This window comes from Aegilops tauschii, chromosome 2, assembly GCF_002575655.3.
Source record: "Aegilops tauschii subsp. strangulata cultivar AL8/78 chromosome 2, Aet v6.0, whole genome shotgun sequence".
NCBI classification, from domain to species: domain Eukaryota; kingdom Viridiplantae; phylum Streptophyta; class Magnoliopsida; order Poales; family Poaceae; genus Aegilops; species Aegilops tauschii.
Window position 1 is genome coordinate 593,403,417 of NC_053036.3, and position 14,530 is coordinate 593,417,946.

Sequence of the window (14,530 nt, forward strand, 5' to 3'; positions counted from 1 at the left end):
CATGGAGAAGTTTTTAAGATGAAGCTACTCATGTACCTGATCTCAGCTGTTTTTGCGCCGACCACATCTCTTCGCCCAAGCAACAAATGCTTCCCCATCCTGGTGAATGCTCTATCTCTACTCCTTCATTTTTTCCTTCAATCTTTTGACTCCCATGTCATCTGTAAGCTAGTCACTGCCAGTTTTTTGATGTTTTCCCATTTTGATTTCTGATGCAGCAACTTCTTGTCCTGAAATTTGTGTCATGCAGGCAAAACTGAAAGAAGTGTAGAACATGAATTGGTGTAAGTTCATTGCGGACTTCCTGCATGATGCATTCTCAAACAAGATGTACCAGAAGGGTTGTCGACTCCATTTAATGGTATTTTTGTACTACTCTTTTGCAAACACTCCTAGCTCCTTGAGCATGCATGGCAACCATGATGGTGACATTGTGGCAACTACCATCATAACAAGATGGCAACTGCCAACATAACTAGAATGGCAACTGCCAACATAACTAGATGGCAACTGCCAACATAACTAGATGGCAACTGCCAACATAACTAGATGGCAACTAACAGAAATACATGGCAACTCTTTCCTTCTTCATGCCCTCCAACTTGATGATTGAAGGAACATACGTTAGCTTCTTTTTTGCAAAATACCATGATGGCAACTAATATTTTTTCTTTTTAAATTGTTGTACATCAGCTCATGTACGTCGATCGTCTTGATCTGTCCACTGTGGACTTTACTGGGATAGGAGGCCCGCCTCCTCCACACAAGTTTGTTGTTTCTGCGTGGACTTACGATGCTATCAAGGTTGTGCTTGCCGCGGACAAGATAACTGATACGAAATACGGGAAACTGCAGGTTAGTTCTGGTTTCTTTCTTTGCATGACATTCTTTTAATTTTGACGCTGCATAACATATGAAAAAATCCCCATACGGCAACCGTCTGTGGCTAACAAGAGATGACTACCTTGTTAGCCATGGCTGTCTGTGCATAGTATCCATGTCTGACGCCACATGGCAACTCTGCCATCCATTTTGAAACTTCTATCCTCTTCCTCTTTTTTATTTTTATTTTTGCAATACATGAACTGTTAGTTAGTGTTCATTTGTTTTTTCTCTTTACATGCTAGCTGTTTTTTTGGTTTTTTCCAGCTGATGGCCAAGCATGCTATAGACTACAGCGTGTTTAGTGGGCCTCGAAACTTTGGAAACTGGATGGACGTGCACTCAGCTCCATCTTGTCCTGTTGAGGTAATCAAGGATATATATATATCTATGGTTGTGTTTGGTTTATTTTGATCTTGTGCACGTGACTTTAATACGGTTGGTTACTGCTGCTTCTTGTTTTGTGCACAGGCGAGGGCACCTGTTGAGCATCTAATTGGGCATTTTGCATCCGGAATGGCCAGCTTACTCGGGAAGTTGGTTGAGGGTTGGACGTCCCTTAATGGCTCCGACAACGACGCGGTTGCGAGGCAGTTCACTCCATTTGTTGCAGAACAGACACATCGGCCAACTGGTTGCCGTGGTCGGTACGACTACAACAGCTCGCAGGAGCTTCCCGACACACAAGATGAACTAGATGGAGATGCTGCTCTCGACAAGGACGACAACGATGACATGGAGAACGTGCAACATGACACCGACGATGATGAACATGTCGACGTTCGTGCAGGTGGTAAGAAGGGCAAGGGTGTACCAGATGTCCCCTCATCGGAGAAAGTCAAAGAACAGACAGCTGCGAGAGGCAAGGGGGTGTCGCCCTCAAAGAGGGGGAGGGATCCAGAGGAGGTTGGGTAGGGCTCTCTTGTCAAGAGACCTAGGACCGATCCCTTAGCTGCTAGGAGGAGGTTCGACTTGTTTTTTAGTGTTTTGTTTTGTCTATCCTTTCGAACAGACTGACCCCCTTTTTCCATTTGTTTTTGCTAAGCGTGGCAACGATTTTCGTGTCTGACACTTGGCACCTTTTTTTGCCTCTTTCTTATATGTGCAGCGAGGCGACAGCTGGTGGACAAGCAGTTACGAAGAAACAAGCACCAACGCCAACCCGTGTTTCTGCTCGATTGAACAAGGGTGCCCATATTGCTGGTGACACGCATTCCACTAGGTCATCTCCTCGTACGTCGACGTCCAACACCGGTGATCCTATCGTGTTGCCAGATTTGAGGAAGACAGTCAAGAAGTAGGTTATCCATGTTCTTTCTGCATTGCCATATTGCTATATTTTTGCCTTTCAATGCAGCTGTTCAGCTTGCCACATGGGCTACTGCCATCAGTCCCACATCGCAACTGCTGTTTCTCCCATGCTCTATTTCTTTTTACTACATGGCAACTCCTGCCTGTTTTTGCATGGCAACTGCTAACCAGGCAAAATGGCAACTCTTATTCCACCTACATGGCAACTACTAGCTTTTCCATCTGTTTGTGCACTCATCCACACCTAGTTTTGAAATGGCATTCCTGGCACATCACACATTTCTTACATTTTTTAAGATGTCTACCATGGCAACTGCTAACTGGTCCACATGGCAACTCTTATTCTACCTACATGGAAACTATCATCTGTTCATCTAACAATGTTCGTGTGTTTTTTTCAGGGTGAAGAAGACTACCACACGCATGACGAAGCAGAACCCCAGAGACCCACTCGAACGCATACACTCAAAGCTGTCGACAGGTGGCAACTCAGACGTTCATGAGGCGCCAGTGCACAAACCTGCTGCTGCACCGTCCACTGTTCCCACTAGCTCTGATGCAAGGGGCCGAACATCTCCGCCGGTTGCAGATGTGCAGGCTACGACAGTAGGCATCCGTACATCTGTGAGTGACGAGTCGGTATCTGCCAGGACTGCTGAAATATTGCCCACTCTGCTAGCAATGAAGGATGCTGCTGTGAGCCATGCGACCCGATCAGCAAGTGTTGAAGTGGACGCCCCCGAGATCAACCTAAGCAAGAAAGATTCCCGCTCGTCTGACACGGATTCCAAGCGCGTGGGTGGTGGCACTTCTTCGTCCACGAAAGAAGGGGGTGAGGCGACAGTTCATAATGATATGCCATCCATAGGTGAGACTCTTGGCACAACAGCTCCAGCTTCTGGTGCTCTAGAGGTTGCCAAGGTGACTGTTGCGCGAGCTGGTCTTCCACCTAGGCGTCGTAGCCCCCGCAAGCAATCTGCAGACACACCCAACGCGCCTGCTGTAGCTAGGAGCAGCAGAGATGACTCTGGTTATGTGCCTGCGTCCACACTATTCCCACCACCTGCCAGAAGCAATGTTATGGAGAGAACGGAAGACCGGAGTACAACCGACCCAGGTGGCAAGCCGGGCACGACTGACGGAGGTGAACGTGCGGAGCAGACTGCGTCTTTACCCACAGTGGATAACCCAGCTTAAATCTGCGCACTTCTAAGCTCCCAGTCAACATCGGTGTCCCCTACAGCCCAAACAAGAAGATTGTCAAGAAAGCTGCGACTGATACCGCTGACAGCATGCCCCGTCCTACGAATAAGCCTGATGACTCTGCAGCAGCCGATGCAGAAATGTTTGTTGATCTTTCACCCTTGGATTCTGCCCAGCAAGCTGTTCGCGGTCCGGCAAGTAGGCAGGAGAGGCACCCAATGGCCTTCACCCCACCGAGCTGTAGCCTTGGCATTGATCGCAGTCAAGATGAACCAGTGGTGCAAGATCCTTCACCAGTTGCCTTTGCTTTCCCGGCAGGCATGGCCCCAATGATGTGGCAGCCAATGGTCGAGGGCAAGAAGGCTGTGAAGTTCGCAGAGCCGGTTGTGCAAGGTACATTTCTTTATGCGTTTATCATATTCGTGTATACATCTTTTTAGTCTGACTTTTGTTCCAAGCATTTTTTTGGGTTCTCACTTGTGATGGCAAATGTTATCTGATGGACATGGTAACTGGATTTGCTTGCATGCTGTCACCTACATTTTTTTGTTGCCATACTCCATTTTTCCATTCTGCAAGCACATGGCAACTGCAGTTGATACATCATGGCAACTCTAGTTGTTGTCACATGGCAACTACAATGCATTGCACATGGCAACTGGAGTTGCCTGCACATGGCAACTCCCTACTTTCTGTGCCTACATCTCATATTTCTGCAACCTTTATTTTCAAACTAGATTTGTTTTGTTTCCCAAGGATTCCTAACCCAGTTTTTTGACCCTTGCAGCCACCCCTGAGGAGATTACGCCGTCACTGGATGAAGCTTACCACAAGATTGAGGAGGCAGCATTGCAGAGGAGGTCCTCACGAGGTCAGGGCCAATCAAGTTCCAACGTGCCTGCTGAGTCCGTATCAGAGGATACCATTAGAAGTGCCACCCCTGGTTCTGTGAGGCAGCGTAGGGTAGTTCACGCGCCACACGCGGATGATTATGAGCCGGAAGTCAAGGCCACAAAGGATCAGAACCAGCTGTACGATATTGTCAAGCGCTTTGGAAATGCGAGGTCCAACAGCAATCACATGAAGGAGCTGAAAGCGTAATGACCACACCCACATAAACCTCTCATTTGCTTTGCTCTTTTTACTATTCATCCTTTTGATATTTCTAGATATGCTCCGTTTATGTTTTATTTCTTTTTTTCACTTAGTAGACATGATTCTTTCATGTTATATCATTTTCATATAGCTCATGTTTGGACAGAACCAAGATCATACAATGTGATGCGACGTACGTCGACCTGGGTGATCTTGCCGAGTCTGTGAGGCCACTCGGTAAAATGTCGAAGAATGTAGTTGCATGTGGGATTGACTTCATCAACAGGCATATGGATATGTCTCCCGACAAAACAATCATATAGTACATTGAGACGTGCAAAATATGGGATGGTGACTTCCACCACAAAATCCTGAGGAAGCATTTTGCAGCGCATGGTGATTTCAAGCTCACAATGAAGAAATGTGTGAGTACTCCTTCCTTTTTTGCACATTTTTTTCCTCCCATGTTATTTTTTTGCCAGTAGCTATGCTTCAGATGTGGGCTACACCCCGTTTTGTGACAGCTGTTTCATGTGGCAACAGTTGCCATGTAAAATGACTTCTGATTTGCTTTCCTAATACAACCTATGTGGCAACTTCAAACTAAAATACATGGCAACTTTTTCATACATGGACGGCAACTTCTTTTAATTACCCACTACAACTAAACATTATTCGTTGGTCCACTTTTCTTGGACCCTTGATGCTTTCGTAGTCACTCATGTGCCTTGTTAGTGTAACCGGTGATATCTTTACATGTCATTTTCCCAACTACATCATTTCTGTTCTTAATGTGAGCTCTGCTTCTTTTCTTTCCTTCATTTTTATTTGCAGGTCTTGTTCCCCATGTTCTAGGAGCTTGCACCACACGACCCACACGACAAGTGTGGTCACCACTACGCGATCTGCCTTGACCTGAAGAACCAACGTTTTGAGGTGCTTGATTCAATGCGTTCAGAAGCTGATGCAGACCTTACTACGCATGCTGAATACTTCATCAACAACCTCAAAGAGACATGGAACCGTCACTGTGTAAACTCAAAGGTCCAGATCAGACATTTTCCAATTGAGTACGTGGCGACTATGAAGCAAGGAAACCAGTATTTTCCCATCTTTTCTTCATGTGTCCTCCAAACCAATGCTCACCCTCTCTTTTTGTCACCTCTGAATTGAAGTTTATGATTTTTTCTATATGTTCTTGTGAGTTAACCTGACTCTTTTCTTGTTTAGGCACGACTGCGGCTTCCACACGTTGGAATACCTTGCAAAGTGGGAAGGTCGACGGGTTCCTGTCGTCACAGCTGCAATGGTCGTTGAGCTCCGCAAAATTTACACATGGAACTGGTTGATGAATGAAGATTTCAACACGCGGTCCAACGCACGTGAGTTCATAGAGGAAGCTGTGAAGAAAGCCGCCAAGAAGTACAAGTGATCACGTGGTGCTCCTGACCGAACGCCTACCTTACATTCTGTTGTCGAGGAATGTAAGGTATTACCTTGTTTTTTCAAAACTGTGTCCTTGTAATATGCTATGACTGCATCTCCCCGTAGCCTAGTATACAGTGGTGGCGTGTGAGTGACATTTGAATAGTTTGTAATATATGTGTGGATGTGAACCTACTTAGGTTTGACAGTAGATACGTTTATGTGTTTTCAGTATTATCATGTGCTTGTGGGTTGGTAGTACCAGCATGGTGTTTTGAATGCGTCCTTGATGTCTGAAAACATGGCAAATGTAGTTGATCAGTCATGGTTAGTGAAAGTTATCGTTCTTTCTTGTTTGGCTTTTTGGGTTTTTTGCACTGCTAACTGTACCGACTAGCATGGTAGTTTGATCACGGAGCAGTAACCTGTGCGGTTGCTGCACGAGACCATTTCAGCTTGTTTCCCATAGTTTGCACCAGAATACAATATGTGTGACTAAAATGCGCTGACTGAACATGGAAATCTACGCGGTGAAGATTCAGTACAACTAATATGGCATGTTCAGTACAACTAACATGGCAGATTCAGTAAAAAATAAGATGGCAAATTCAGTAAAAATAACATGGCAAATTCAGTAGAAATGGCATGGCAGATTCAGTAGAAATGGTATGGCAGATTCAGTAGAAATTGCATGGCAGATTCAGTTCAAGCAACATGGAAAATTCAGTGCCATACACGTGGCAACTGCAGCTATTCCTTCATGGCATTTTTACTTCAGATCCTGATGCACCTGAAGAGTCATTCTCCAGTTTTTACAAAATTTAGAACATCTAGATTACAAAAAAAATGTCACCATGGACCAAGTCAAAGTGCTCCAATGTTGTTTACGGATTGCCCGTCCCTTTCTTTGGTTTGTTATGTTTTGCTTGAATCTCCAATCCCGATTTGTATCTTATCTCTTTTGGACGCCCTTTTGTGATGGAACGGGGCGGGTTCCTAACCTGTGTTTGTGTGCTTGCTGTTCCAGATCCTACCTCCGAGTTTTCAGATGATGGCCCTGTGGACGAAGGCACACTTGATGTGCGGGGGAACCTGTGCTTCCTCAGCTTTCCTCTTCTTGATCTCATCAAGCTCTCTTTTGAGGGCCTTCTTGTGTTTTTCTGCGACCCTTGCTGTCTCATCACTCTTGCACGCTTCATCAATTAGTTCAGCATAGTTCTTTGTCAACACAACGTGCCTCACGGCTTCCATGGTTGACTCTGGTCTCTCGTCATGCACGGCCAAAACTGCGTTTGATGTTTGCGGCGCCAATGCGTCGTCAGCGTCCCAAGTCCATCGCCGCCTTATGAAATGGCGGGGCATTCGTGTCACCGCGTTCAAGTCCATTACTTTTAGAATGTGACAGCACACAATCCCGTCCCGTTCGAATTTGCAGCATTGGCAGTAGTATTCGCAAAGTCCTTCGCTTATCGATGCCTTCACAAAGTAGTTCCTTCCCTTGTCTGGGTCTTCAGGTTCTGAATCCGACATGCCCATGATAGAACACACCTTGAACGTATGTTCGTCCACCTGGAAAGCCGTGTACATGCTGGCACGCTTTATTTCTTCCTGGAATCTGCAAGTTTTGTGTGGTTTTTGTTAAACTCTTGTGTGAAGTTTTTTGTAGCACCTTTTGTTTGTTGTGGCCGATGGAATTACAATTCGTTCAAACATGGCAACTACAGTTCATTAAACATGGCCACTGCAGTTGAGTAAACATGGCAACTGCAGTTCATTAAACATGGCAACTGCATTTCATTTAAACATGGCAACTACATAACAACTTCAATTTGGCATTTGCATTCCATACCATCATGGCCATTGGAATTTACATTTCATTAAATATGGCAACTGCAGTTCATTAAACATGACAACTGCAGTTCATCAAACATGGCAACTGCAGTTCATCAAACATGGCAACTGCAATTACGCAAACATGGTAACTGCAGTTGAGTGAATGTGGCAAACTGCAGTTCATTAAGCATGGCAAACTGTAGTTCATTAAGCATGGCAACTACATATCATGTTTACTCTGTACCTAATGGCTACTTTTCAACACAATCATCATTTTCAAATAAGCATTTCAACTGCATTGCATTCTACATGGCACATGGTACCTTCATGATTTGTGCAAATAAGATTGTAACACAACTGACTTACTTGTTAAAAATCGTGTTGGTGTATATCTTGCTCTTCTGCCTCTCCATTGGTAAATACGTTAGCAATTTTGGCTGCTTGAGCGCGGTGTTTGCTTCTTGGTGTAGCTCGGATCCCAGTATTTTTTGTTGCAAAGCGGTGTACTGCTTGGCAAACTGTAGTAATGAGTTGCCAGGGCTCACGTACCGCTTCAAAACAGCATTGAACCCCTCACTGCGCTGTGTAGTCTGCAGAAACGGGAAGAAGCACTGCATGAAGTAGGCCGGCACCCAGTACATTCGCTTCTCCCACAATCTAGCAAGCGTCTCGTGGTCTTGGACTTGATATGTTTCAATCATAGCCATCCAGCTCCTTTCAAACTCCTCCACCGTTAAGCTGCGGTCCACGCACAGCTCGAATGCCTTGTGCAGGTCTGGACGGTCAGCAAAGAATGGTCCTAGTGTCTCCTCAGCCTTCTTTATAATGTGCCACCTGCAGTGCCTGTGCACTGCCAACGGAAAGACCTGCTCTATGCCTGCACGCATGCTAAAATCCTGGTCTGTTATTATGTTCATCGGAGCAAGTCCACCAATGCACTCTAAGAAGGTCTTGAGCAGCCAGACGTACCCACCCGTGTCTTCATTCCGAACGAGCCCGCATCCGAACTGCAATGGCTGATTGTGGTTATTTATTCCTATGAATGGAGCGCATGGCATCTTGTACATATTAGTGAGATATGTCGCGTCGAAAGAAATGCAGTCTCGGAAATGTTTGTAGGATCTTCTTGCAGCACCATCCACCCAATACATGTTCCTGACACGGTCCTCATCGTCCAATCTTATCCTGTAGAAGAAATCTTGATCTTCTTTCGCTTTCTCATCGAAGTAGGCTATCGTGGCTTCCATGTCAAGCAACTTGCTTTCTCTATGGTACTTTGCCTTTAGGTTTGTGACGTCTGCTGGTAGGTAGGGCATGCTACTAAGAGACCCATTTTTGTTGTGGATGAGGGAGAGTATCTGCACCATTCTTGATGGACCGATGTTACAATCATGTAGCAGCTTTATGAATTTCTTCTCGAGGGGGGTGAATCCAGAAATTTTACCGGGTCAAACTTCTTTATTAGCTCGTGGTTGTGCTCGTCAAAATATTCAGTGACCACCCACAGTGCTCCATCTACGTTCAGCTTACACCGGACAGGGCATTCTGTCTTGACAATGATATCTCTCTTTCGTTCCGGAACGACAGGCGCATCACCTTTGCCCTTCTTGTTTCTTCGTGCCTTGTAGCACCTCATCTCACCTCTGCTGTACTCGTTAGTTTTTTTAATTTTCCTATGGTATTCGGTGTTGACCGCAAACCCATGGAACTTTGCATATGTCAGGTAGAATTCCTTTGCATCTGCAAACGAATCAAATCTCTGCCCAAGATACGGTGGCTGGGGTACCATGATTTCTGATTGCCCACTATCTTCATCCCCTTGTGCTTCGTCATCGGTTTCATCATTCACTTCAGTATCGGCGGCTGTTTCACCTGCTTGAGTGTTGGTTGTGCTGGTGTGCACATGTGTGCTTGTCGGTATTGCTGGCACGATTGCCATTTCCGACACTAACTCGGCATTGTTTGTGGCATGAGTGTTGGCTGGCTGGTGGAACGCGTGTTCCGTGCGCTCAGAGCTCCCCGCAGTAGATGTCCCCGCGGCGCTGTTAATTGTAGTTGAAGGTCCTGCATTAAAAAATTAGGTACGAGCGTAAGATTTTGCTTGAATGTCATGTGTATCGTAACGGAGTACAGCAACTGCATGTGATTTTGCATGCCATCATTTCACACAGCAAGCTATGAATCTGCATATGGCCATGCATGGCAACTGTAATTCTCCAGTAATGGCAGCTACAGTCCAACCACATGGCAACTACCGTTGCCAACACATGGCAACCAGCGTCTTTTCGCTTGAGAACTTGTAGCATATAGCAATGGCATAAATAGTCCAACACACATGGCAACTACTGTTGCCCACACATGGCAACCAACTTCTTTCAGCATCAGAACTTGCAGCACATAGCAATGGCAGATACAATCCAGCATACATGGCAACTACTGTTGCCAACACATGGCAACCAGTATACTCTAGCATCAAAACTTTGTATTCTAGGCTTGAGCTCAATACGCAAATGTGAACAATCATGAATGTTGCACACACTCTTATAGCAATTGGCAAATCCCGAAGACAATATACGTCTCTTTTGCACATGACCACTTGGTAGCATTTTTTTTGTTTTTCCCACCACCACCGTTACAAATCTACTTTTCTTCACATGCTATTCCCCACAAAAGCAAATGCAGTACTGTTTTCTGTTTTCACTTTTTTTACCTTGTTGTGCCGCATGTGCCGATCTTGTGTGGTCTGTCATTCCAATTTGATTTGCTCTATCTGCAATAGCGCTTTCCTGCAACTGTGAAGCTTGCCATGAGATGTTTGCCGATGTGGTTCCACCGTAACAACCTGCGATCATGGTAGCAGTTGGTCATTGCATGGCAACTGTAGTTTGTTCAACATGGCACATGTAGTGGTCCAACCATGCCACACAGATTTGTTCACACTTGTCATCCACGGTTGTTTAGACATTGCAGTCACATTTGATTATACATGGCAACTGCAATTGTCTAGGCATGGCAACTGCACTTTGTCCAGCCATGGCAACCGAAGCTGTCCAGGCATGGCAACTGCAGCTGTCATATATGTTCCTTTCTCCTAACTCACTGTCCACAACTTCACTTTCATGCGCTCACCTGTGTACGATGTTGATGGCAGGTACATGGTTGCTGCCCGATGCCACGTGCTGCATGAAGGTCCTACATTTTTTCCGATATAACTCGTGAGTCTTTTGCCGTCCTTGCAAGTTTAATTTCATGTCCACAACAATAAGTTCCTTTTTCATATGCGTTACCTTGATTTGCCACATCAGCTAGCTGAAGTTGGTTGCCCGTACATTTGTCAGCGTTAGTGCCCTGTGACGAAACTTGCCATGCTGCCCCCCTGATTGTGGTTTGATCATAAGAACCTGCTAAAAATAGATTGTAGGACATAAGTAGAATGACATCTTCATCGTCACGAACATGGCAACTGTTTCTTCTTTGTTTATCATGCATCGTACTGATGCCCGCGTAGTGCTCTAGTAGTGGCAGCAATGGCCCTGAAGAAATTAGTTGATTGTACTCTGCTGCATCCCAAGGTGGCGTTTCCGGCCTTTGAGAAAGCCAAGGACCAGTGCCATCTTCGTGATTCATTCTTCTGCTTTTTCTTTTCTGCCACTGTGCTTTTAGTCACTGCATGAACAAGAACGCATCAACAATCCGCAAAAAGCGTTCTTGCTGTTTGCACGTAGAAGATAACACGGCAATCTCATAACATTTCTTGCGTAGGCAACCAACACCTCATGGCAAGTAGGACATGCACATCCATTTTTCTTTTCTGAATTCTGGATGCCATCTATCATTTTGAAGCGATGGCAACAGAAAATAAAATAGGATGGCAAGCAATAATATAACATGGTGGCAACTACGGACAACGATAGATGGCAACTGACGTTAGATACAAGTGGCAATTATTTTTTCCTCCCTCCCCATGCCAAATTCCTCCTTTCTCTCCCTATTTTATAGTGATTACTACGCTACCAACTACTCGCATCAAGCCAACCCAGAAGCTTGGCACAAGTCTAGCATAGTATATGGCAGATCTGGCGTATGTTGGTGGGCAAATGCAAAGACACACAAATTCGTGGGGTGTTTGCCCTGATAGCGTGGATCCAGTAGCCATCTTCGTGGGCAAATTTTGCAAATTCAGATTTCTAGACAAAAGAAGGTCGAGAAACAGAAGGAGATCGGGGATCCACCTGTTTTAGCTCGTCGTCTTGGGAGGGCGGGGAAGGGGTGGGAGGGGGTAGGGGGTGGGGTGGGTGGTTAGCTGTGGGAAAGGCGCTAGGGATCTGCTCTGGTTGCCATGGCAACCAGAGAAGGAAGGCGACGGAGGTAGGGGATCGAGAGGTGCGAGACAATGGCGGCAGGGCGGACTGGGGATCGGAAGGAGCCCGGGACGGCTGGCGTGCTGGGTCGTGCGGTCAGCGCGGTCGTTTGGCCCGGACGTGTGGGCGGTTTTGCCACACACCGGACGTGCGGGCTTTGGCTGCGCGCGCCCGGACGCGGTCGTGCGGGCGGGTTCTTCTCCATGCCACAGGAGGCGTGCGGCACAACCACCCGATACACCACACGTGTGGCAGTTATCGGTGTCCTTTTCTTTGAGCGGTACAATGCTAGCTAAATTAACAAGCATGCACACATGCTGGATTTTCAAAAAAAAAAACTAACGCACACACGTGTGTCATCTTGCACATTGCCCACGCGCCTCCATCACCACTCATTTTGCTACGTATGAACAGATGACATCAGCAGGAAATTTTTTGGTTTTCGGCTTAAAAATATTTTATCTCCTAATTAAAAAATTGAATAAAAAAATCCGTTTTCACCATTAAATCCGTCTCGACGAGATCTTCAAAACTAGACCCCATGTTGATATGTTTGGACGAAATTTTCTTTTGCCCAAAAGTTGCCATGATGTTTACACTATAGTTGCCATAGTGCTTAAACTAAAGTTGCCATGTGGCAATTTTAGTTTGTAGAGCATGGCAATTTTAGTTTTTTGATGATGGCAATTCCAGTACTTTGACCATGAAAATTATTTTTTGTATGAACCATGGCAATTTTAAGTGTATGTATCATGGCTATTTTAGTTTATGGTTTATGGCAAGTCTAGTTTCTTAATTCCCCGTTTTATAATATGTCAAAATTTACTTTTAAATGTAGAAAAAAAATAGCTGAAACATATAATGGCAACTTCAGTGTAAACATCATGGCAATTCATATGCAATAGACATGGCAACTTTTAACCCAAAACAAATTCGTCGAAATATATTGATATGAGATCTAGTTTCGAAGATCTCGTCGCGAGGGATTTAATGGTGAAAATGGATCTTCAATCGGATTTTTCATTTAAGAGATAAAACATTTTAAAAACTAAAAATCCAAAAAGATTCCCGCATGCATGCATGCGGTCACGTGACGCAGTCTGTGTGTTATAGGGTGTGTGGGCGGGTTTGGCTCCCACCACACGTGTGGGCGTTAGCGTTGTCCAAAAAAAAGCAAGCACACAAGCTGCTGAAATGATTCCGACCATACCCACATGTCTTGCTGTAGACGTGACCTCCAGATGGTCGATCCGCATGCGCCAGGCGGCCCGTGCCAGGCGCCAGCTGTGTCCCGCGTGCACCAGCCTTCAGTGCGTTGCACAGTTTAGTACCACGTCACTGGGTGAGCTACAGCGAGGTGGATGGACATCAATAAAAGGAGGGGTGTTGAATGGTTCAACTCATATCTGCGATTATTTTTCACACAACGAAGCTATTTTCAATTATTTCGGTTTAACCGAAAAGGGTCATCAATTTTGTTTCTTTTAGAAATTGCAAAAAAGGTCATCAGTTTTGAAAAAAGTTTACAAGTTTGAAAAAATTCATTGATTTTGAAAAAATATTCATGCATTTTGAAAAAGCAAATTCATCGATTTGAGAAAAAAGACCATGAATTTGGAAAAAAGTATGCGTGTTTGCTAAAAAAGACGTGTGAATTCAAAAAAAGTTCATGCTTTTTAAGAAAAGTTCATGAATTTGAAGAAAAGTTCTTGTTTTAAAAAAAGTTTGCGAATTTAAGAGAATTTCACGATATTTAAGAAAATTTCAAGAATTTTAAAAAATAAAATAAAATGATATGGCAAAAAATAGAATAATAAAAACCTAGAGAAAAAACCGGCCAGAACGAAAACCGAAGAAAACTAAACCAAAATCAGGGGAAACCACTGCGTTTTTTTAGCTTTATTGATGAAGCAAAAAGAAGTATAAAAGTCACAATAACTAAGATGTCCTGTTGGTTACCATTGTCTTTATGTTGCCTGGGGGTCTTAGTTCGAATCATGTTGTTCGCAGAGTTTTTGAATTTTAATGGAAGAGTAAAAAGGGCGTAAATGGGCTGGCCCATGGCGGAGGTGGAAATGTCATGTATCAGTGCGTTCGATGCATACAATATACTTACCATCCTGCCCTTTATTATAAAGAGGTATGAGTTAATCTTAGTCGTCGTCGATATGTTTAGGAAGGTGTACCGAAACACAAGTGATTTTCAAACGGTCTATCTTTTCCAGTTGTGGTTGCCTCTAGGACAGAGGAAGGACAAGGAGAAACAAGAGCGAAGCTAGGCAGAACTACAGCTATTCACTCCATCAACGGACAAGATACTTGATTGTGTTGGCTGCTACTGTTATGTGTATTTAGCTCTCTAGACATTAGCTCTTGGAGTTCTGGCCTCTAATACTAGTATGTTTTATGTCCACCGAATT

General features: G+C 44.7%; 1 protein-coding gene across 1 annotated transcript; it reads right to left on the reverse strand.

Annotated features, from left to right (window-relative positions):
* Positions 1-6,960: 6,960 nt before the first annotated feature.
* On the reverse strand, positions 6,961-10,906 carry LOC109750030 (protein FAR1-RELATED SEQUENCE 5-like). The gene is made up of 4 exons (XM_073507449.1): positions 10,879-10,906; positions 9,194-9,813; positions 8,116-9,107; positions 6,961-7,531 (listed from the first exon to the last, which is right to left on the reverse strand). Exons 1-4 carry the CDS (start codon positions 10,904-10,906, stop codon positions 6,961-6,963), a joined length of 2,211 nt encoding a protein of 736 aa, XP_073363550.1.
* Positions 10,907-14,530: the final 3,624 nt, after the last annotated feature.